The sequence below is a fragment of the Vicia villosa genome, linkage group LG1 (genome assembly GCF_029867415.1).
Source record: "Vicia villosa cultivar HV-30 ecotype Madison, WI linkage group LG1, Vvil1.0, whole genome shotgun sequence".
In the NCBI taxonomy this organism is placed as follows: domain Eukaryota; kingdom Viridiplantae; phylum Streptophyta; class Magnoliopsida; order Fabales; family Fabaceae; genus Vicia; species Vicia villosa.
The window spans coordinates 158432576-158456353 of record NC_081180.1 but is presented as its reverse complement, the minus strand read 5'-3'; the positions used below and the strand labels follow the sequence as shown (position 1 = coordinate 158456353).

Sequence of the window (23778 nt, the reverse complement as noted above, 5' to 3'; positions counted from 1 at the left end):
GAAATGTATTTCCGAAACAGGGGGTATTTTGGTAAATTCACCAGAGGTGACCAAGAAAGATAGGAGGTGGGTAAAGAAATTTCCTTGTAACTTTTGGAAAAATAAATTGTTTCACTAAGGGTCGCTAGCTTATGAAACAATACTAAAATGGCCTATAAAAACCTCATTCTGGATTCAGAATCTAACAACAAAATGGTATCTCTGATAAGCCTATCATCTTCACTAAAATTCCAAACACTCTTCGCTACATTCGACTTTTCGTTAGTCTTACGCAAACTCGATAAAATGCTGAATTATCCTGGGTATTCCTGCGTTCTAACTATAAGACTTATTGAGAGTGCTTGAATTACTTATAAGAAAAGTGATTTCGTTCACGATTCTAACCTCGATCCATTTGACTTGAATTAATTTTTCTAACCGAAAGTGTTCATATCTATGATTCTAGCATTGATCCATTTACCTTAGAAACAATTTCTAATAGCTTTCCAATAACCCTAGTGAGCCTGGCAGAGCACCTTAGCCACTAACTTATACAAAGAATTCAAAAGAAAAATAGGTCTAAAATCCCTCATCTCCAAAGACACTGCTCCAGTTTTGGGATAAGAGTGAAGAAAAAAAACTTAAGATGTTAAATTCCTTTATTTATTTATTTTTTTATTTTGCAATACTAGCAGATGTTAATAGTTTGCTTTTGTTCTTTAGTGGTGACTTTTGTTTCTTTCATAATTCTGCTTGTCTAAGAAGCTAAAAACACTGCAGCTCTAAAGGTCCAAATTGAGAAGCTGCAATTGGAAAAGGACGGATTTTGGAGGGTGGTTATCGATAGTCATGTTCGAAGGAAAGCAACATAAGCATGTTAGTGACCATGTCTATATTTTTAATAATTTGTGAAGAGATTTGATATTAACCTGTTATAGCATTAATGTTTTTTTTAAAGCAAGAGACTAATAATATATATCAACTACCAACAGGTTCAACAAGTACAAGACCAAAAATCAAAGAAAATTACAAATCGATTGCAACTTTAAGATAAGTAAAACAATGGGTTATTGCTAAACTTATAGAAATTACAATATGAATGAGTAATTTTCCCTATAAAAGACCACCTCCACATTAAGGCCTTAACACTCCAAACCACATCCCTCGAGTTCCGAGAAGCATTGTTGAAGACTATATCATTCCTTCGAAGCCACAAACTCCAAATAATAGCCAACCAAAAGATTTTCTCCTTTCCCTTTTTGACTTTCTTTTTCCGGCAAAAAGAACTCCATGTTAATTTGTAATTCCTTGTGTCGAGGCAGGTTGTTACTCGAACACAAGGTGTGTCGAAGTGTGTAACAGTTTGTTACACATAAGTTTGTTTTAAATTTAGATAGATTTTATTTAGATTTAAAATAGATTAGATTTGATTTAGTTCCAAAATAGGTATTTTGGGCTTTTATAGTTTTGGGCTTTGGCTTAGGGAGAAGGCTAACCTAAATCTATAAATAGGGAGTAACCCTCATTATTTGTAATAAAGTCATTATCTTGTATTCACAGAAGTTGCAGTTGCAAGTGAAGAACAGAATTTCCACAGTTTGTGGGCAGAGAGAAGCTCTGCAGAAAATACTTTCTCCTTCTCCTTTTAATATTTCCGCAAACCCTAATCCTATTTTTCTTCATTGTCATCTTTAACGATAAGGAATTACTCAAAGGTTTGAGAGTCTAATTCCAACATCTGGTATCTAGAGCTCCGGTTAATCGATTCAAGGCAAGAAGAATGGCGATGGCAATGAATCATCCGAATGGGCATTTTCCAGCAACACTACCAATTCTGAAAGGAGATAACTATGAGAATTGGTGCAAGCAGATGAAGGTTGTATTCTGTTGTCAAGATCTTTGGGATCTTGTAAAAGAAGGGGTAGAACCGCTTGCAGAAGGTGCGAAGGAGGAAGAAAAGGCTGCTTATAAAGAATTGAAGAAGAAAGATTATAAAGCCCTCTTTATAATCCATCAATGTCTGAGTCCAGATAATTTTGAAAAGGTTAGTGATATAGAATCTTCAAAAGAAGCTTGGGAGATTCTTGAAAAATCTTTTGGAGGTGCAGAAAAAGTGAAAGAGGTGAGGTTACAAACTCACAAGAGAACATATGAATAGCTTCAGATGGAAGATAGCGAAAGCATAACTGATTTCTTCACTAGGGTTACGAAACTAGTGAATCAAATCAAGATATGTGGAGAAGTGTTAACAACAAAAGCTGTTGTTTCGAAGATATTGAGGTCTTTGGCCCCTAAGTTCGACCACATCGTGGTAGCCATAGAAGAGTCGAAGGACTTGTCGAAATTGACAAAAGAAGAGCTTCAAGGGACGCTTGAATCTCATGAACAAAGAATGGCTGAAAGAGCTGCGGGCAAGTCGAAGAGCGATGTGGCTTTGTAGGCTCAGTCAGCAAACGAAAAGAAAGGTAAAGGAAGCTGGACTGGAAATAAAGGTAGAGGTGGCTACAACAATTCGACTAGTCGAAATCAGCAAGAAGGAAATTGGTCGAATCAGAGAAAACCCTCATATCAAGGCAACCAAAGAGGTGGTGCTGCAGGTAGAGGAAGAGGTGGTGGTCGAAAGCCTGACAAGAGTCACATTCAATGTTTCAACTGTCAGAAGTATGGTCACTATTCGACAGCTTGTCCAGAAAAGAAAAAAAGTCAAGAAAGTGATGCAAAGCTTGCAAAACAAGAAGAAGAAGAGATGTTGCTGATGGTCACAACAAAAGATGAAGATAAATTCAAGGACCAGTGGTACTTGGATTCAGGATGCTCATCACATATGTCTGGAAGAAAAGATTGGTTTGTCAACATAAAACCCTCAATGAAGAACATGGTGAAATTTGCAAATGACAATACTTTAGCAGCTGAAGGTATTGGTGATGTAATGATTACGAGGAAAGATGGAAAGAGGTCAGTAATTTCCAATGTGTTGTACATACCAGGCATGAAGAGCAACTTACTCAGCATTGGGCAGTTGGTCGAAAAGAACTACAAGGTTTCGATCGAAGATAAGATGATGAGAGTTGTTGATGCAAGTGGGAGGTTAATCTTGAAGGCTCCTATGTCACAAAATAGAACCTTCAAGATCGAACTCAATGTGATGGAGCACGAGTGCCTTGTAACTGCAGCTAGCAGAGATGAATGGATATGGCACTATCGACTAGGCCATCTCAACTTCAATGACATCATAGAGTTGAAAAGAAAGAATATGGTTTCAGGACTGCCAGAAATCGACATTCCAAACGAGGTATGTGAGGAATGTGTGCAGGCGAAGCAGCACAAGAAGAGCTTCAGCAAGGATGCAGGAAGCAAGTCGAAGGCAATCCTTGATGTCATATACTCTGATGTATGTGGTCCTATCCAGGTGGATTCGAATGGAGGTAACAAATACTTTGTTACATTCATAGATGATTTTAGTCGAAAACTATGGACTTACCTGATCAAGAAGAAAAGTGAAGTGATCGAGGTATTTGCCAAGTTCAAATCTATGGTCGAAAGACAAAGTGGTCGAAAGCTCAAGGTTTTGAGAACTGATGGTGGTGGAGAATATGTGTCAAAAGACTTCGACATGTTATGTGAAAAAGAAGGGATTGTGCATGAGGTGGTGCCACCCTACACTCCACAGCAGAATGGAACTGCAGAAAGGAAGAATCGAACCATCATGAATATGGTAAGAAGTATGTTAAAAGGCAAGCATTTACCTAAAGAATTTTGGGGAGAAGCAGTGTCGACTGCAACATACATTCTAAACAGATGTCCGACAAAGAAGCTAGAAGGAATTACTCCAGAAGAATGTTGGTCTGGTGTGAAGCCTAGCTTGAGCCATCTGAAGGTATTTGGATCTATAGCACATAGACATGTGCCAGATCAGTTGAGAAGAAAACTTGATGACAAGTCGAGTCAAATGATACTTATAGGATATCATTCGACTGGAGGATACAAGTTGTTCGACCCAGTGAACAAGCAAGTAGTGATCAGCAGGGACGTGATCATAGATGAGCTTAAAGAATGGGATTGGACTGAAAATGTCAAGAAGGATTCAGTGAGAATTCTTTATGACGAACCAGCTACTGAAGTCGAAAGAGAAGAAGTTCAACAAGAAGAAGTCAGAGGTGATGCAGGCTCAGGCAGACCTCAGAGAACAAGACACATGCCTGCAAGGTTGCAAGAATGTGTGATTACATCAGATGATGTAGTCAATGATGAAGGTGAGCTGGTACATTACGCTTCTACGCAGATGTCGAACCTGTCAATGCAACTGAGGCATTGAAGGATTCGAAGTGGGTGAAAGCTATGAATGAAGAATTGAAGTCCATCGAAGACAACAATACTTGGTCACTTGTCGAATTGCCTCAAGGCAAGAAGGCAATTGATGTGAAGTGGGTATACAAGGTGAAGTGTAATCCCAAAGGTGAAGTGACTCGATACAAGGCAAGGCTTGTGGCAAAAGGATTTCTTCAGAAGGAAGGAATTGACTTCGATGAGGTCTTTGCACCTGTTGCCAGGATCGAAACGATCAGGTTGGTTGTTTGTCTGGCGAACATGAACAATTGGCACATGTGTCAGATGGACGTTAAATGTGCATTCCTGAATGGACCCTTAGACGAAGAAGTCTATGTTGCACAACCAGTTGGGTTTGTGAAACATGGCGAAGATAGAAAAGTGTACAGGCTGCATAAAGCCCTGTATGGGCTGAAGCAAGCTCCAAGAGCTTGGATTAAGAAGATCGACAGTTTCCTAAGGGAGAAAGAATTTGTGAAGTGCACAACTGAACATGGGGTATATGTAAGAAGAAGCAAGAGTGAATTGCTTATACTATGTCTCTATGTCGATGACTTGTTGATAACAGGTAGTTGCAAGAAAGAAATCGAAGGCTTTAAAGGTGATCTCAGCAAGGAATTCGAAATGTCGGATTTGGGCGAAATTTCATACTTCCTTGGCATCGAATTCTACAAGAGTAGTAGAGGCTTGATGATGCATCAAAGAAGATATGCAAGTGAAATTCTCAAAAGATTTGAGATGGAAGAATGCAATTCGACTTCGACACCTGCTGAAACAAGATTGCAACTGTCGAAGAACCCAAATGAAGAGGATGTCGACCCAACCCAATACAGAAGACTTATTGGGTCATTGAGATACCTTTGTCACACAAGGCCTGACTTAGCATACAGTGTAGGTATGATAAGTAGATTCATGCAGAAGCCAAAGGTATCACACCTAGCAGCGGCAAAGAGGATACTGAGGTATCTGAAAGGAACTCTCGACTATGGCATTCTGTTTCCTGCAGCTGATAAGGGAAAAGAATGCAAATTAATGGGTTACACCGACTCGAGTTGGTGTAGTGATGCTGAGGATCGAAAATCCACAGCAGGATATGTGTTTATGCTAGGTGGTGCACCAGTTGCTTGGAGTTCGAGAAAGGAACCAGTAGTGGCACTATCATCGTGCGAAGCAGAGTACATATCTGCTTCTCTTTGTGCATGTCAAGCAACGTGGATGGTGAACTTAGTCGAAGAAATAACAGGTAAAGATCATGGAGCAATTACCATGAAGATCGATAACATGTCAGCTATCAATCTGGCGAAGAACCCGATAGCACATGGTCGAAGCAAGCACATCGAAATGAGGTTCCATTATCTTCGAGAGCAGGTAGCTAAAGGGAAGATAAATTTGGAACACTGCAGAACTGAGAATCAGATTGCAGATATCATGACGAAGGGAGTGCTGGTCGAAATATTCAGAAGACTAAGAGCTATGATGAATGTGGATAGCTTAGACACAATGAATTAGGTGGTGTGTTAATTTGTAATTCCTTGTGTCGAGGCAGGTTGTTACTCGAACACAAGGTGTGTCGAAGTGTGTAACAGTTTGTTACACATAAGTTTGTTTTAAATTTAGATAGATTTGATTTAGATTTAAAATAGATTTGATTTGATTTAGTTCCAAAATAGGTATTTTGGGCTTTTATAGTTTTGGGCTTTGGCTTAGGGAGAAGGCTAACCTAAATCTATAAATAGGGAGTAACCCTCATTATTTGTAATAAAGTCATTATCTTGTATTCACAGAAGTTGCAGTTGCAAGTGAATAACAGAATTTCCACAGTTTGTGGGCAGAGAGAAGCTCTGCAGAAAATACTTTCTCCTTCTCCTTTTAATATTTCCGCAAACCCTAATCCTATTTTTCTTCATTGTCATCTTTAACGATAAGGAATTACTCAAAGGTTTGAGAGTCTAATTCCAACACTCCAATGACAAAACCCCTCCTTAAAATTCGTAAAACTTTGATAGTTCATTCCTACTCAATCGGACATTTCCCTCCAAACAATAACGGAATTCCGACAAGATAAGAAGGAGTGTAATAACGATTCATGACAATCACCACAAAAAGCACATTCTAAATTCGAGGAAGAATTGAGAATACCTTTGCGAAAAAGAGAGTCTTTCGTCGGGAGCTTATTGAGAAAGCACCTCCAACCAAACGCCTTCACTTTTACGGGCGCCTCCACCTTCCATATAGCACTAAAAGCCGAATGGAAGCGATCATCCGGGCCAAGAGGAATATGCTGCAAATTCAACCAATTATAACAAGAAGAGACGGCAAAGATGCCATCCACACCATGCTGCCACCTAGCCGTGTCGGGTCTGTCCGGCCGCAAAACCGGTGCACCATCCAGCAGCATACAAAGGCGGTTGACATCATCACTAACTTGCAGCGGAGCGGCTGCCGGTTATAGCATTAATGTAGTAAATTGATGAAGCTAGGTACAATATAATTATCTTATTTAATTTATTCTCTGAGCTACAAATGTTGTTTTATTGGCTGGTAGTCAAGTTTACAGATATCTTGCTCATTGTATATAGTTTAATCAAATGTTTAGAAAAATGATAAGTTAATTATTGTCTTTGAATACTAAAGGTTGCATTTAGGAGTAATGTATTTCACTCAACCTTTATTAGTAAAGGTTTGTCTTGACGTTTTTAAAAAACAACATATCCCAGCATTAACCATTTACAAGGTTTCGGTTGATTTGTTTTTATGCATTATGTCATATTATAATGATATTCGAAACCTTTGATGTTGTTTTTGTTGCCATCTCTTGCTGCTTTGTTATTGGGAGCAATAACCCATAATGCATAAACCATGCCCTATGGTGTTAGTGTATTTTAATTTCCTCTCAGCATGTGCATTTTAATATGCATTATATTTTAGTATGGACATGCCATGCCATGTCTAGATTTTCCCCTTAATGCAAAGTTTTTCACCTTAAATAAAAGGTATTGCTCTTTTTACCAAAAATATTGAAGCCTTGTGCTAAACTGTGTAACTTTGAATTATGATTGGAAATATTAAAGTCTCTTGGCTATGGTAGCTTGAATGTATGACCTCTTGGTTATGTCAAACAGAAACATGTGCTTTTGTTTTAAGTCTTAAAGCAAAAAAAAATAAAAATCATTCGCAAGTATTGACACCGCAGCACCAGTTCAGCAGTAGTTTTCATAAGTTTATTGTCATGGGCCAAGGTTGTCATGATGGTAGTTAATGCATTAGGTTAATTAATTTTAATTTTTACCAGAAAAAAACTAAATTAATTAACAGACCAATAAATTCCATATTTTTATTTAAGATATTAAAGCAAAACGTCTATAGGTACACTTTACAGACAGGAGTTATATTTGGTACAATGTGCTGGTTATTTGACAGCTAAAAGTCTCTCCAATAGCATTGAAGTTCATTTACTTTTCATTCAACCACCCAACTGCATCTTCTCCTATATAAAAGGAGAACGCTATTGATTGTTATAGTATACTTTTGAGTGAGAGAGAAAGGTGAAGAGAGAAATGAGTAAGTGGTGCATTTTGGTGGTTTTGGCTGTTGCTGTAGTTGCAACAAGTGCAAGAAATGTGCCTGCTGGAGAAGGTGGTTTGAAGGACGAGAAGACCTTTGGTGGGTTTGGTGGTTTTTCAGGAATAGGTAACAATGGTTTTCCTTTTGGTGGTGTAGGTTTTGGCGGTGGTGGTGACGCTGGTGGTGGCGGACTTGGTGGACTAGGCGGTGGTGGATTTGGAGGAATAGGAAGTGGTGGTGGTGGGCTCGGTGATGCTAATGGACTAGATGGTGGAGGCCTCGGTGGAATAGGTGGTGGTGGACTCGGCGGTTCTTCTGGACTCGGAGCATTCAGCGGGTTAGGTGGTGGTGGATTGGGTGGATTGGGTGGACTTGGTGGTTCTGGTGGTGGTGTCTTTCCTCAACCTTGAGTGACAAGTTAATTACTATATATGGAATTTACTATATTTTACTATTCTAAAGAAAAAATAAAAGTTATTTATAGTGGCTTTATTATAGTAGGTTTATTGTTATTAAAGTTGTTTAATTTTAGTGTTTTATTAAGATTGTGTTTTTGACCTACTGAAACACTGTTAGCTGGTACTAGTTTATTTTGTTATGATGTATTTTGCTTTTTAATTTCTAATGTAATGTAAGGGATATCCATTTCATGATCTACAATACAAGTTTATTAGTTAAAGTTGAAATTTAAATATATATGAAATATTATATTATTTTAATATGTGCATATGCTTTTCTCCGGAACTAATTCCTACCTAAATTATTACCTGTTTTACATATTTCATAACGAGAATTAATTGAACGAAGATATTTGGGATATTTAGGGTGTGTTTGGTTCGAGGTAGATGGAGGGGAGGGGAGGGGAGGGAATATTTCTAATTAAACGTGTTTGGTTCAAATTTTATGAGGGAAGGGGAGGGGAGGGGAGGGGAGCAAAATCCCTCCAAAACACACTTTTTGCGTCCCCCAAATCGGGGAGATTTGGAGGGGAGGGGAGGTAATCTGAACATTGATATTTTAAAACTTATTATAATTACTATAATATCCTCAGTTTTATTTTAATATTTCAAAATTATTTATTTTCTTTTATATTACTGCTCTCTTCTGTGATTTTTTCTGATTGCTTCTATCAACTTATTATAATTATTCTCCACCTTCAAATTATTTAAAAAAATTTGTTCTTAATATAAATCATAATCATTGTACTTTTTTTTTTTATTTTTTTATAACTCTTTTATGTTTATTTTTTTTCTAATTTTGTTATGTATCATATCATATTTTCTTTTATATCAAATTTTAAATGTTTTATTTTAATTTTTTAATTTATTTTACTAAAACATTTAAACCATTTATATTTAATAATAAATTATTTTATGTATATAATGTGTTGAATAATTCATTAAGATTTAAAAGTTGTTATAAACATATAATTTAATTTGTTTTTGAATATTTTATTCGAATTAAGTGAAATTAATTTTTTAACATTATGTAGTAAATTATAACTTTTTAGTCACTCAATATTAGAATTTTTACTAACAAAAAAATATGTATACATTTTTCACATTTAAATATCATATTGTATCACTTATATAAGATAATAAGGATAAAAATGTAAATTATTAATAAAACCCCTCCCCTCCCCTCCTGAACCAAACATATTTTTAATTAAAATCCCTCCCTTCCCCTCCCCTCCCCTCGTTTGAACCAAACACCTATCTAATTAAAAAAATCTCCTCCCCTCCCCTCCCCTCCCCTCCCCTTCCCTCCCCTCCATTAAAATCCCTCCCCTCCCCTCCCCCTCATTTGAACCAAACAGGCCCTTAAATATACAGTGGTCCCATTTTGTATAAATAAATACTCTCTCCGTTTTTTATTATAAGTCGTTTTGGAAAAAAGATTTGTATTTAAATATAAGTCGATTTACAATTCCAATGAATAATTAATGCTATTTTTCCTATTATATCCTTAAATATTTATTATTCTCTCTCCTTTCAATTATATAAATTTATTTTCCACATGTCATTAATGAAGGATAATTTTGTAAAAACCTTCATAATTTCTCATTTTCATACAACAATTATTATTTTTCTTAAACTTTGTGAAAAGTCTAAAACGACTTATAATAAAAAAACGGAGGGAGTATATAGATGTGATGGTTGATTTTCATTAAATTCCTTACATATGTTTGTAGTTGTTTAATTTGATTAACAAAAGCATTTTTTTTTGAACATATGCATGAATGATCAACAATAATTAATGACATTTTTCTCTATGTGCATGTACCAGAAGTTTAATGGGTTAAATGTTAAATTTTTGTCCATGATTCGCTTTAGACAAATTGAAGTATGCTAATTACTAAACAGTGTGAAACTTTTGGTATAAACTATAGCTAGATAGTAGATATCGGTGTTTTAAATCTCAAGTGTATATTTATTCTCTTGAATCTATAGCGTCAATGTTGTTAGGTAATTAGTATGGTTGGTAGAGAGTAAATGAAGAAATAGCTATTAAATCTACTATCCGTTTTCGTCAATGCCATTTACACTATCGAACTAGCAACTAGAAGATTAAGATGCTTTAAGTAGTAATAAGTCACTTTCCAATTAAATGAAATAAGCACTATATTGGTCAACTAAATTAGTCACGTAATTGTCTTAGAACTAATTGTTCTAAATATAGTGATTTTGTTTTAAATGTTTTATTAATTCCACAACTTATTTTTAGATGGCAAAACTAATCATCTTAAAAATTACATTAATAAAATTAAGAGATATACAACATTGTTATTCATAAGTCTTTAGACTCTCTATAAAAGATTATCTACTTCGGCTGCTAGGCTATCAAAAGTGTCGAAGGTAAATAGTATAAAAGTATGTTTATTGTTAGAACACGCTTTCTCATGTTTGACCACTTTACTTGAAGCAGCTTTGAGAGCTCTATGTCCCAAAATAAAATTTCTAGTCCTTAGTCCCACCAGCGGAGAAACTTCAATCAAGTCCACACAAACAAGTTTTTCTCCTACCCACCCATATACCTGAGCATTCAAGAAATTCACAAGTGTCTCTTTCTTCCCCATGTGGATCATTCAAGAACAGGTGTCTCTTTCTTCCCAAATACTTCGGCCCGTTAAAATATATTAAACATGACATCACTAACAAGGTCACGTCGATATATGAAGCCTGAAAGCTCCTTACAATGAATTGTGTGTTCCTTAAATGTATCCAAACACGTTTTACGACAAACAAGGGAAACCTCATCAATAGAAAATAAAAGAATTATAAGGTGGTATCTTAGAATATTACAGTACTCCCTACAAAAAAATTGTCTCCAATTTCTTCAGCTTGTTGACATCTACCTGTTAAACACCATTACCATCTTCTTCAATAAAATCTTCATCTCATTGAAACAGCTGGATCGAAATCATCAAAGAAATCAATAAAGTCGCCATCGATTGTTTATTTATCCCAAGAGATGGGAAAAGAAAACATCGAGTAAAACCTAAAGGGAAAAACAAAAAAAGGTCTTACGACCAAGAGAAAAGGGTAAGGGTGTCGGTTACGCAAGGAGAATGGATTAGCACTCCTCACGTTCGTCGTACTCGACGGGATCCACTCTTGTTAGTCTAAATCTATGGGTGTTATCTAAAAGTCTAAAGCTAAAAGCTAAAGGAAAACGCACAAAAAAGGAAAAGAAAATAAACACGGGAAAAAGAAAGAAATATATACAAAATTGTGCTCGTTCAGACCCCACGACCTAATGCCTACGTATCCCGATTAAGGATTCAGAGCAGTCGTAATTTGGCTCAAAAGTTTTGGTGTGTGTGTGTGATTTAAAGTGATAAAAAAGAAGTAAAAATAAGTGAAAAAAGCAGGTTAACAATTTAATCAATTAATTAAAAATTGATTAAATTAATTAACCAAATTTAAGAAAAATCAACTAGTAAACTAGTTGATTTTAGTTAACAAAGATTAATTAACCAAATCAATATTTAACTAATTGATTAAAAGCTTAACAAGTGTAAAATAAAATCAAACCAAAGGATTAAAAACTAATTATAATATTTTTTGGATTTTTTAAAAATGAAGAAAATAAAATCTAAATTTAAAATAAAAGCATGTTTTGTATTTTTAATGATAGAAATAAAAATCAAACAAAAATGAAACATTAAAGAAACAAATGAAAGAGAACAAATGAACAAAACCAAACAATTAAATGGGCCAACAAAAAAGTAAAAGAGAGCATGAATCCTGTATAAGAGGCGCTGGGCCTGAAGCATTTAGCCCAACATCATTAATCAGCCATGAGGGGGTTTATCGCTGGTATAGGGGTGCTGAACATAAAAACGAGATGGGCTTGTGTATGGTTACCATCCGGCCCACCAAAAAAACCCTAGGAACAAAAATAAGTTGTCTGTCTCCATCACCTTCACTCACGCGGTCTTTCACCTTTCAATCATCTCTTTCACGTTTTAATCCTCTCTGTGCATCCATGGCTATTCAGATAACTTCTCAATGAACAACGACAACCATGCTTCCTCTTCCCCTCTCTGCATCTCAACTCAAACTCTATCTGCTTCTTCTTAGGGGTGTACAAAATATCCGGTTTTGATGTCCAAATCCATAACCAAACCTAAATCACTTTTTAATATCCGGATATAATTGAATGGTTATTAACCGGTTTAGTTATTAATGGTTTGGTTATCCATTCATATAATTCGGATATAATTAAATGGTTATTAACCAGTTAAATTATTTTGAATTCGGTTATAATCCGGTTATTATCCAAATCCAAATATTTTAATTCTTAAAATATTAATTTTTTTTTAAATATTTTCAAAAAAAATAATTTTTAAAACTGGATTTTTTAAAAAAACCGGTTATATAATCATAACCAAATTTATAACCGGTTTTATAATCAATTTTGATTAAAATGTGGTTATGGTTATAAATCCAAACCATTTAAATGATTTTAAAATGGTTATGGTTTGGTTTTTGAAAATAACCAATCATTCACACCCCTACTTCTTCTACTTTCAGCTTCGCTTCCCATCACCGAAAACAAACAAAACGCCCTAAACTAACTCTCTCCTCTCAAACTCAGTACACTCTACTAACTCACCTCTCAAGATCGGTCTAATCTCTCGATTCAGCAACAACAACAAAATAATCATTAACACAAAGCTCAAGGAAAACTCTCCTCACAAATGGCTTTGTTCTTTCTAATTATCTCACCGATGCAAACAAAAACAAAAACTCATACAACTCTCAGATTGAAGCTTACAAAAAAAACGAGTATATATGCAGATCGACGAAATCAAAACTCGGCTCATAACAACAACAATACAATTCTATTCTCTACAAAGTCAAACAACAACAACAACAAGCACTGCAATTATATTCAAGAAGAAAAGAAAACTCACAGGCTCGAAGCTAGTCCGAGAATTTTGACACCGACATCGATGAGAAAACCAGAGGTAATAGATTGCTCATTCTTCTTCACCGAAAATAAATCGGGAACGATATGCTTGTGGTGATGATGATAGTAGAATCAGATCAGTTGTTGAAACAAAAATTGTGTAATACCCCGACTCTCCGATACCAGTTAATTATCATTTAATTGGTTAGAAGTTAACTAGAAGGCACTTTGGGGTTGGTTTATATTAAACTAAGAAGGATTATTAATAAGAGTTAGTGGAGTGGTTAGAATAAAAAAAGGGATATTGGAATTGAACTAAGTGGCAAGGTGGTAATTCCTACTCAATTAGAGGGCTTAATGGACTTATGTATTGCTTGCATGTGGACATAATGGACATTGGACTTTGTTTGCATGAGCTTAAGTGTTGTTTGGCTTACAAATCAGATTTTTATGGTTGAAGTGGAGTAAGAGAAACTTATATTCTTCCTCATCACCTTCATTTTCGCAACCTTTTGGCAGCCCTCACTAAACTGATCATAACTCTCTGCTCACAACTCCGATTGAGGTAATTCTCGAAGTTTTGGAAAGCTAACGAAATTCCCTTCGATTTGATATACTAATTCGCGTTCATGGGTTCTGTTTTGAGGGAGATAGGCAGGTTTGAAGTGGAGTGATTCATGCTGAGTTTGTGTGTAAATGGAGCTACAAATTTGATGATGAAGAAGGTGAACATTTGGGCAAGAGGAGAGTTCAAAGGCTGCATTAACACCATCCTAATCTCTCTAAATCCAAGGTGAGTTCCATTAGATAGAATTGGGTAGGAATGGGGATTAATTACATGTTGAATGGGTTAGTGAGACATGCCTGAATGTGTCAGTGTTTGGATGATTGTTGTTGCATGCTTGATCAATTAGTACAACATGTGTTATTTTGATATCCTTGCATGCTGGTGGTTCTGATTATATAAATATGTTAGAAATTCGTTCGAATTATATATATGATGCAGGGGATCAATCATAGAGCAATTGGGATTGGTTTAGAACCCTTAAAATGCAGAAAGTTGATTCTGCTTCAGGGTAATCGGTTACTGGCATTTGGGTAACCGGTTACTCTGTAGAAAATTGCGTTACAAGGCATTTTGCATGCCAGTAACCGGTTACTGGCCTCTGGGTAACCGGTTACCCTAGGCAAAAGTGCAAAAATCAGCAAACTTTAGAAATCCATAACTTTGGCCTCGGGTATCGGAATTGCGCAAACTTTATATCGTTGGAAAGCTAGAGATGTGTAATTTCTAATAAAATTGGTCTCCAAATTAGAATGTTTGATTTAATCATACTTGAACCCCACTTAGTGTGTCTTGTCGAGTGAAATTATATGTGACTATTTCCCCCGAGACAGTTCCGTTCCGTATAGGGAACTGAATGTCTTCTTAGTCATGTGAGACTAGTTTAATTGGTATTTAAACATGCTAATGTTGTATATGATCATGGATATGTTAATTTTAATATGTGAATCATGCATGACTAGAATGAATTAATCTCATTGCACTTAATTGCATTGTTATGTTTAAATACGAATGATATGTTGTGATGAGATGTGAATATCTTGTTAATGCTCGTTGTTTCAGTTAAACAATTGGGATTGTGTGCTTGTGTGATTTGGCGCTTGATATTTGTGCATGCTTGAATCGAAACGGGCCGGGGGCTAGGTTGCGTTATGTCCCAGGCTTTGTGATCATTGGGACAGCCCCGATCGTGTGATCCTGGGCTCACACCTGAGTACCGTTGCAGTGTGCTTGTGAGGGTCTTGAGGCATTTCTCACTTGGCGTTAACACACTTGCGTGCTCGGTATGGTGGCGTTATGCGGCCAAGTAGGCCTACGCATAACAGGTAAACCATCTCTAGTGGTGCCATGTAGGTTACATCACTAGGCTTTCGCCATATGGACCCAGTGTGTCAAGATGGCGTATTGTACTCGGCGTTAACACATGTGCGTGAAGATGGTTAATGGGACAATGACGCCAATTAGGCTAAGGTCATCTCGCGGCCATTTAGGCTTGTGCGAACCCGTCTAATCATCTTTCGGTGTGCTTGTACAAGTCTCTTGATAATAGGCATGGGCGTGATTCATCGAGGGTGTGTTTTATAACCTAGTCGAGGCATTAACGCGTTTTTGGATTCCCCGTATATGGATACGGGTTTTGCATACTTGTTTGCATTAATTGAGGACAGCTTCCGAGAGCAGAAAGGCTGGTAAACCCGGAAGACCTGACCTCGAGGGTCGCGCCCGACAAGAGGCAGGCAGGTAAACCCGGAAGACCTTTTCTGGAGAAAACTGGTACTCATGATTGTTTGTTGATCCTATTGGTTAGTCAAGGGACTTCCAATATGGATTGTATCCTTGTTGTGTGTTTGCACTTGGCCGTAAGGATAACCCCGAATCAATGGTGGATTCGGTTTGTTAATGCATGTACCATGTAGAACCGAGTCACCCCGTAAGATAGGGGAACTCACTGAGATTTAGTAATCTCACCCCAATCAACTTATATTCTTTTCAGGTATAGTTTAGTAGTGATTGGTCAGTAGCAGGTTTGGATTGAAGACTTGGAAGTGGTGATGGCTCGGATACCTCGTCAGTTCTCATTTTCCGCTGTGCAGATCCATTGAAGACACACGTTTTGTAATTCTTAATAGAATTTCATGTTGTATTTTATATGGATCTTTCTATATCTATAACTTTTGTATGTACTCAATATCAATTTTAACGTTTCATGCATAATATACTAGTCAGTTATGTATGGGTTGTTACAGTTGGTATCAGAGCAGGTCGATTCTCGGTCGAGCCATGAGACATCACTAGCAATTCCTTTTCCTCCTTTCAAGTGTTTGTTGCCAGCCTGGTTTTACTGATATCTCATTGAGTCGTTGAACTTGATCAACTCATCGACTGAGTGCGTGACAGTGGAATTACGGCAGAGCCGCCACGAGGACTCGTAAAAACCTGCAAGGTTGTGAACCTAAGTTGTTGGAGTGGGATGAGTAATGAATTGTTGGACATTTTAAGTGGATGATATTAGAGTCGTCAAGCTTAAGGAGAGCGTTTGACCCGAAGTAGTGATACCCGAAGTGTCAAGGTGTGGATCGAGACAACTAGAACCCCCAGGATTTTGACTGGACGAAGTGAAACTTTCTCTAAGTCTTGGTGGCAGCAAGGGAAATCCAAACAGGATTGAGTAGGAGCCTTCTAAGTGAGATTCTCCGAAGGTGCTGAGCTGGGAATTAGTAGGATTCAATAATGATGATGCTACCGGTGTTAAGTGCTACTGATGAGCTAATAGTACAGAATAACCTCTGGAAGTGCGGACACATAAGTCAGACCTTTCTGATTGCGCTGGTACGGACAGTAATTAGATTGGTGAAGTATTAGATCCTGATTTAACTCGAAGTACCTTAAGCGAGAGTAGTTACCTAGTAAATGTTGGTGGAATGTACGAGTGTGGTAACTTACGATTGGGCGAGGTTTGAATACCCGATCGATAGAAGAGGATATGTATTTCTGTTCTTATCATTTTATATTTAAGTTCTAGAATTACGCTAGATGGAATATGAAATGATGTAGAAGCGTGAAATGCAGTAACCTAAGTTCTTGTTAATTGTTGTTCGTCTGACCCCGAGTGAAGCCATAGAACTACGCTTGGCATTGGGCGTTCAGGCGAGTAGGAACTAAGATCTATCTGGAATGTTAGTAGGATGATCGCAGTTGTGTTGGTTGTTAGGAACCATAGTATTCCTATCTGGACTGAATTATCCTTGGAATCTCATGCATGTGTGGGACGAGTGGGTACGCGCACTGCATGGTAATCCGAAGTTGAACTTCGAATCTTCGTGCTAGCCGTTTTGGTTTTCCGAGTAAGTAAACCTTGATGTGTAGCACTTCCAGGTTTTAGCATCCTGAGGAGTGTGATTCAAAGGACTTGAGGAACGATGAACCTATTGGAGGTCTGTTGAGACACTTGTCGGTTGTGACTTTAGGATTATACGCCACGGAGGTAGATTACCTAGATACATGGCCTCGGAGTTGGACCACCATGTCGGTACTACCAGACGGCTATAATTCCACAGTGTCGCTATCGTGCACAAGATGCGCGAGTCATCCTTTCCGACGTGTGTGGGACAAAGGTGATCCGAAGCTCAAGGTAGAATTCTGATGTGATACTCATGAGACGCAGGTCCAGACTCTCATAAGGTATGGGGGATGAGGATCCATGCGTCGCGCTCGATAGTAGAGGAATAATTAGGCAGACGATGGTGAAATGGATCAAGATCCAATACTATACTTATGGAGACTCTGAGTGATCGTGATCGCGTGAGTTAGAGTCAGATTATACCTTACAAACGTTCTCGTTTCATGAAGTGTTGAGTTGGCAATTTTTTTTGCATGAGTGTCTAGGGTGGGACTCATGTGCGGTCATGATATCCTGGTCAGCATGGTGAGTGGCTATCATGTACCATTGGCGACCGGTGATGGAATATGCGAATTGTATCTTGGATTAGTTGATGTATGACGTATCTGGTAGAGTGTCTGTAGATACTCTGAGTGATGAAATGTCAATTTTGCTGAAGCATAGACATTTTGGTTTGCGAACTGCTACGAAGTTCATAAGAGAGACGTTCGAACTGCAAAGTACAATTTCTTGCATTGTGGCTACACTCAGACGGTTGGAAGCACTGCAATGAAGGATGCAGCCGCCGAGGAAGTCAGTTTAGTGTCTGATTCAGAGGTGGAACATACGTTAGATGACTGTGTGAATGGAGTGTGGCTATGGGAGGATTGTTATATCAATAAGTCGCACGAGTTATCAGAGGTGATACTACGCTAAGAGAATGAAGGTGTATGGTTGGGTAGAAGTTGTGTAGAACTGATAGAGTTATCATGGGCTGCAGTACGTTTTTGAAGGGTTTATTATACCGACTAAGCAACCAGACTTGTTGGAAGGGAAAAATATAGCAGTTGTACACTGTGGAAATCAGTGAAAAGGACGAACCTCTTAGTCAGTGAGTATTTGGGTTTCAATGCCCTGAGATCGAAACGTGTGCCTAAGTTGTGGTAGATGAACTATATGGAATGGCAGAGTAAGTAGAAACTTGATTCTAGAGAGTACGCAACTTCAAGGAGTAGTAGTCGACGATGGATGTATATGGAGTTCTGGCACGTGTTGTAATTGGACAACTGTAGGTAAGGAATTATTGTTTATTAATGGAAACTAAGTGAATTATGGGTATAACGTGACTCAGAGGATTTCAAGGTGTGTGACTTGTTGGAATCAGAGTAGCGCAACGGATCAAGGAAGAATCAGATAAGTCTGAGGTAGGAATGTGTCATACCCCAAAATTTGCCCATGCTATTTTTCATACACAAAACCAAATCAAAAGACAAAGCTCCAAAACACAGTCTCCCACACAGAAGTTCTAAACTAGGGTTTGAATAATTCAGAGGAAAATCATTGAATCAATGGCTCAAGGTGGTTCCATAGGGTCACTAACATCCCAAAGTATCTCCATATAAAGTTTCAAGTCAAACAGAGCAAATTTAGTCCCTCAAATCCTGATTAGGTCAACAGTCGACTCCCAAGGGCAAAACAGTCATTATACAGTCAAAACTCAAGATATTTGGCCAACAACATTCTCATAACCCTAAAATCATCATTTGATCAAGGGTTGATCATCATGATGCAAAGAAAGATCAGAAAAGTCAAAAGTCAAAAGTTACTATTTTGGGCATGAACTAAAAAAGTCAACCAAAACTTTGAAAATTCACCAAATATTCATACTTCATCAGAAAAATTCCCACCAAAGCTCATTTTGAAGGGAATTCATTCCTCTATCCGATGGTCCAAGAATCAAAGCTCATAGGTCAATGGTTTAAGAGATATGGCTTTATACATTATAGATCCTTTTCAAAAGTCAACAAAAAGACACTTTTTTCAAAAGGACATAAAATGAGAATGGAGAAGAATTTTGATGTGAGACCAAGGACACTGATTAGAGGACTCCTTGAGGTTTCTAAAAAGTCCTAGAACACCTCCATACCCCAAAAATTGAGGGAGATACACCTTGTCAAAGTTGAACTATTTTGGAGGGAAAAGGGTGAAGGAATTTTGAATTTTTTGCAAATGGGCCCAAGAGATTTTGATTCAATCCTTATCCACAAGTTATCCAAAGCCTAAGATATCTCCTCCCACGAAAATATATGGTTTATGTGATTTATTTTGATTTTTATTCTAATTAAAAAAGAATTAAAATCATATAAATTAGAGAAATCAAATATTTTACAAAAAAATATAATTTCAATCATCATTAATCATCATATATATTCTAGATTCAATCAAATTTCGTGCCTTGGATGATTGAGATAAGTGAATCAAATTTTGGACATTTTTAGAAAGACTTCATGGCAAATTTCAATCAAATTTCTCAAGATTCAATTTCATGATTTAATTGAGATTTGATCCAAGCTTTGACCTAATTTCAATCTCCTATAAGTATGCAACAAGTCCAAATGCTAGGGTTACGTTTTCTGCAGCCAAAGAGTTCCAAACCCGAGCCAGAAAGTTTCACAAAAACTCAAGCATCAATTTGGAATTCTAAGCCAATTCAAGCATTGCAATTGATCAAGATTTGTTCCCTGATCATCACTGAACAGTTACAGATCATTATCGAGCCTCAAAGCACCCCCAATCATCTCCTATTTGCCAAGGTATGTGCTTCTGAAAATCCCTTCGATTTGCATCATATGAGCATCCACACTTGAAATCATTGGCATATTATTGTTTATCTTAGTGTGTTAGTCGTTTCTGGATAAATTGGTGCGGTATTATGTTGTTTCGAGCAAGATGCCATGGTTAGGGTTCTTGCTCATATTTGGGGTTTTTTCGTACAAGCAAAATCAGGTTCAATTAATGCCATGGTTATATTCGCAAGGAGCAGACGAATCGAATGGTAAGGGTGCGAAAAATTTCTATGCGCGTTTGTCCCTGTTCGCTATTTTTGCAGGAATGAACATGGTCTACTACAACGCCTTTTGAGAAAAAGCGTTGTAAAAGCTCTGGCCAGAGGTTGAAGATGAAGCGTGGCACTCCCCCATTGGTGGGCTTTGGCGCGCGTTTGGTTTTGAATCAGGTGGATCCAGCGCATTAAGAAACATGCCACTACCATGTGCCCTCACCATCACGTCCATTCATCTGAACAACCAGTTGATCCAACGCCCTTGGAGACGCAGGTGCACCCAGAACCACCATAGATGCGCCACACTGGATCAGCAGCTAAGTATTTTGCAATTTTTTTTATTTTTAATTACATAGCTTATTTTATTTATATATTTATATATATATATATGTATATTATTTCAATTCTTTGTTTCTTAGAAATAATAAACTATTATTAATAATTTAATTTGCTATTTGATTTGTTCATTATTTAATTAATTTATTTATTTAAATGATTAAATTCATATTCTCTTTGTATTTAATATTTATTTTTTATTATACTTAGCCATGTATATATCTTTAAAATCCATAATTATTTTATTTAAATTCTAAAAATTTCATAAAAATTATTTTTATTCTAGATTTAATTTTTTGATCCCGATTTAATTAATTAGGTCGCGAGACCAATAATTAATTAAATCGTTGGTATTTCTTATTTAAATTATGCCCTAATCAGGGTTTACGACGAACATCCCACTACACTGAATATTTCTTTTGTGCCTTTTCAGGGTTATCAACATGGTTCACTCCGATGACACGCCCGATCAAAATACAAAAGCTAAGTATTTTATTTATTCGATGTCTATTCTGTTTCCTTTTTAATTTTAGGGTTTGTCCTTATATTTCTGAACTGTGCATACATTCACTCCCTCTCTTTCTGCCTTGTCTTTTCAGGGTTACCCCCGAGGTTTCCTCCGACTCTAACCAACCATATCAGATCAAATCCAAATCAAAGCTAAGTATTATTTATCATTCATTATTAATTTATTTATCTTTTATTTTATTAAGGTTAACCTCATTTGCCTCCGAACCGATAATGCACTCACCCCTCTGTTTATTCTTTCTTTTCCAATTTTCAGGGTTTGTCAACTGCCAAAGCTACGAGTATTGGTAACCCTAAACCCTATTTACAAATTATTACTTGTGTTAAACCTTTTGCCTTTTATTTTTATATCCCGCTGGTTTCAATTCCCCTCTCCTCCGCTGGTTACAATTTCCCTTCCCCATTATTATTGTTATATTATTGTGTGGTTAGTAATTATAGGGAGTGCAACTTATTAATTGAATTAGCATCACGTAATTTTATAAGATAACATAACTGAACATAATCACGTGATTGGTGCACACACGCACGCTTTTGGGTAACCCTCTCTGTTGCCTGTTGCCTGTTGCCTGTTGCCTGTTGCCTGTTGCCTGTTGCCTTTGTGTTTTTGCAGAATAAGCCTCGTCCCTCGAATTCGAAGATACCTCAGCCATGTTGCCTCGATAAAAAGGTCACGACCCTAAATGATGCTGCCTTCGATACACAAATGACCTCGACCCTCGGATGTTGCCTACGAAAAAAGGCTGAGGTATCTTCTGGCTGCCTACGAAAATGGCTTATTCTGATCCTTGCCTTAGACTACCTGCCCTTCTATGGCATGGGACAGTCTTATGGCAAAGGATGCTTCGATGACCCTTCAACCTCCAAACGAAAGGCTTCCTGCCCTCTTATGGCAAGGATAGACCCTTTCATTCTGAAAGGCAAAAAGAGACCTATTATCTGAGTTTAAGGTAATTGCCCCTAACTGCCTTGCAATGCTCAAACCTTTTTATTATATTCTTTCTCATAATTTTTCAAAAGGGCAACGCTTATTCACAAGCTAAAGTCCCTATCTCTTTCATCTACATTTTCTAAACAAACGAGCAAGCAAAGCAATTAAGAGCCCATGGAAAACCATGGATGCAAAGGGTGCCTTACACCTTCCCTTTGCATAAATTACCCCCCGAACTTAGATTTCTTTTAAAAAGGTTTTTTTCTGTTTCTTTTTGCCTTTCCGAATCTGTTTGGATAAAATAAAAGTCGGTGGCGACTCTTGCTTAACCGCGACATCTCGATCGATAAAAAGTCAGTTCACCGTATTACAGAACTGGCGACTCTGCTGGGGATATTTCGATTAAGAGGGGTTACCTTAAAAGTTTAGGATTCACTTAAATGTTTTCTATTGCTTGTTTTGCTTGCTTTACTTTTGCAGGGCTGTTTTGGGTATTCTGTTGTGTGAAAGATCCTAACCCGGATCTGAGTACCTTAGGTATGTGGCATGAGACCAGGGAGGCTGTACGACATGTATCGTTACGGTTGAACTGGTGGCCACCGTTAGTGCGACGCTTTGGTTTGTCCTGATGGCCCTTGAATCTGATCGAGGAGACATTTGGCTACCGCGTGGTGTCATGAGCACTAATTCGCCCTTAGAACCTTAGTCGAACTTGACTTTGGCTTATAAGAAGTAGCGAGATGGCTGGCTTCGGATTCCTGACTGAAGCCGGTTGATACTCGATGCTACACTCATTGAGATTGGACTCAAGGGATGCTTTTGGCTGGCCGATTGAGTGCTATGTTGAGACAATGCCCACGAGAAAGATCAGGGATATGAGCACCATAGAACCTGGTTACTTTTTAGGACAGGTTGAACCAACTAAACGAAAGGAAGAAGGGTATATACCTATGAACTTCATGCAAGCCTACCCTTAAGGCAATTGTGTGACTTGTTTGTGTTTGTTATCTACTTGGCATCATAACATCATAACATCATAACATCATGACATATCATAACAACTAACAAATTTCAAGGACCAAGAAATTTATATTTACACTGTTTTGTAGGACATGGCTTTTTCTACCAGAGATTATGTACGACTCAACTTTGTAGGGATACCTTCTGAGCTTAAGGAGCTCGCCTTAGAAGTCCCTGGAGACTCTAAGTTTGCTGAAAGACATGGTTATCTTCTTCGACTGGTCACCTCTCAATTTGAAGAAGATATGATGAGAGTCTTATGCCAATTCTTTGATCCCGAACATCATTGCTTCACTTTTCCGGATTATCAGTTGGTACCTACTTTGGAGGAGTTCTCAAACTTACTTGGTGTACCTATATCTAAGCATCTGCCCTTTACTGGATTGGAAAGCACTCCGAAACTCGAGACTATTGCTGCTGCACTTCACCTAAAGAGATCAGACATCGCCTCCAACTGGGACACCAAGAATGGAGTAGAAGGTCTCTCAGCCAAATTCTTGTTTGGAAAAGCTCGACAATTTCTAAAGGCCATGAGCTACCATGCTTTTGAAGATGTTTTGGCTTTATTAATATATAGTTTGGTTTTGTTTCCTAATCCTGATCAATTCATTGATGTGCACGCAATCAAGATTTTTCTGACTCACAACCCCGTGCCTACGCTACTTGGAGATATT

At 37.4% G+C, this 23778-nt stretch overlaps 1 protein-coding gene across 1 annotated transcript; it reads left to right on the top strand.

Moving 5' to 3' along the window:
• Positions 1-7735: 7735 nt before the first annotated feature.
• On the top strand, positions 7736-8561 carry LOC131619596 (uncharacterized). Its single transcript, XM_058890677.1, has one exon. The coding sequence runs from the start codon at positions 7863-7865 to the stop codon at positions 8277-8279; it is 417 nt and encodes a 138-aa protein (XP_058746660.1). The 5' UTR covers positions 7736-7862; the 3' UTR covers positions 8280-8561.
• Positions 8562-23778: the final 15217 nt, after the last annotated feature.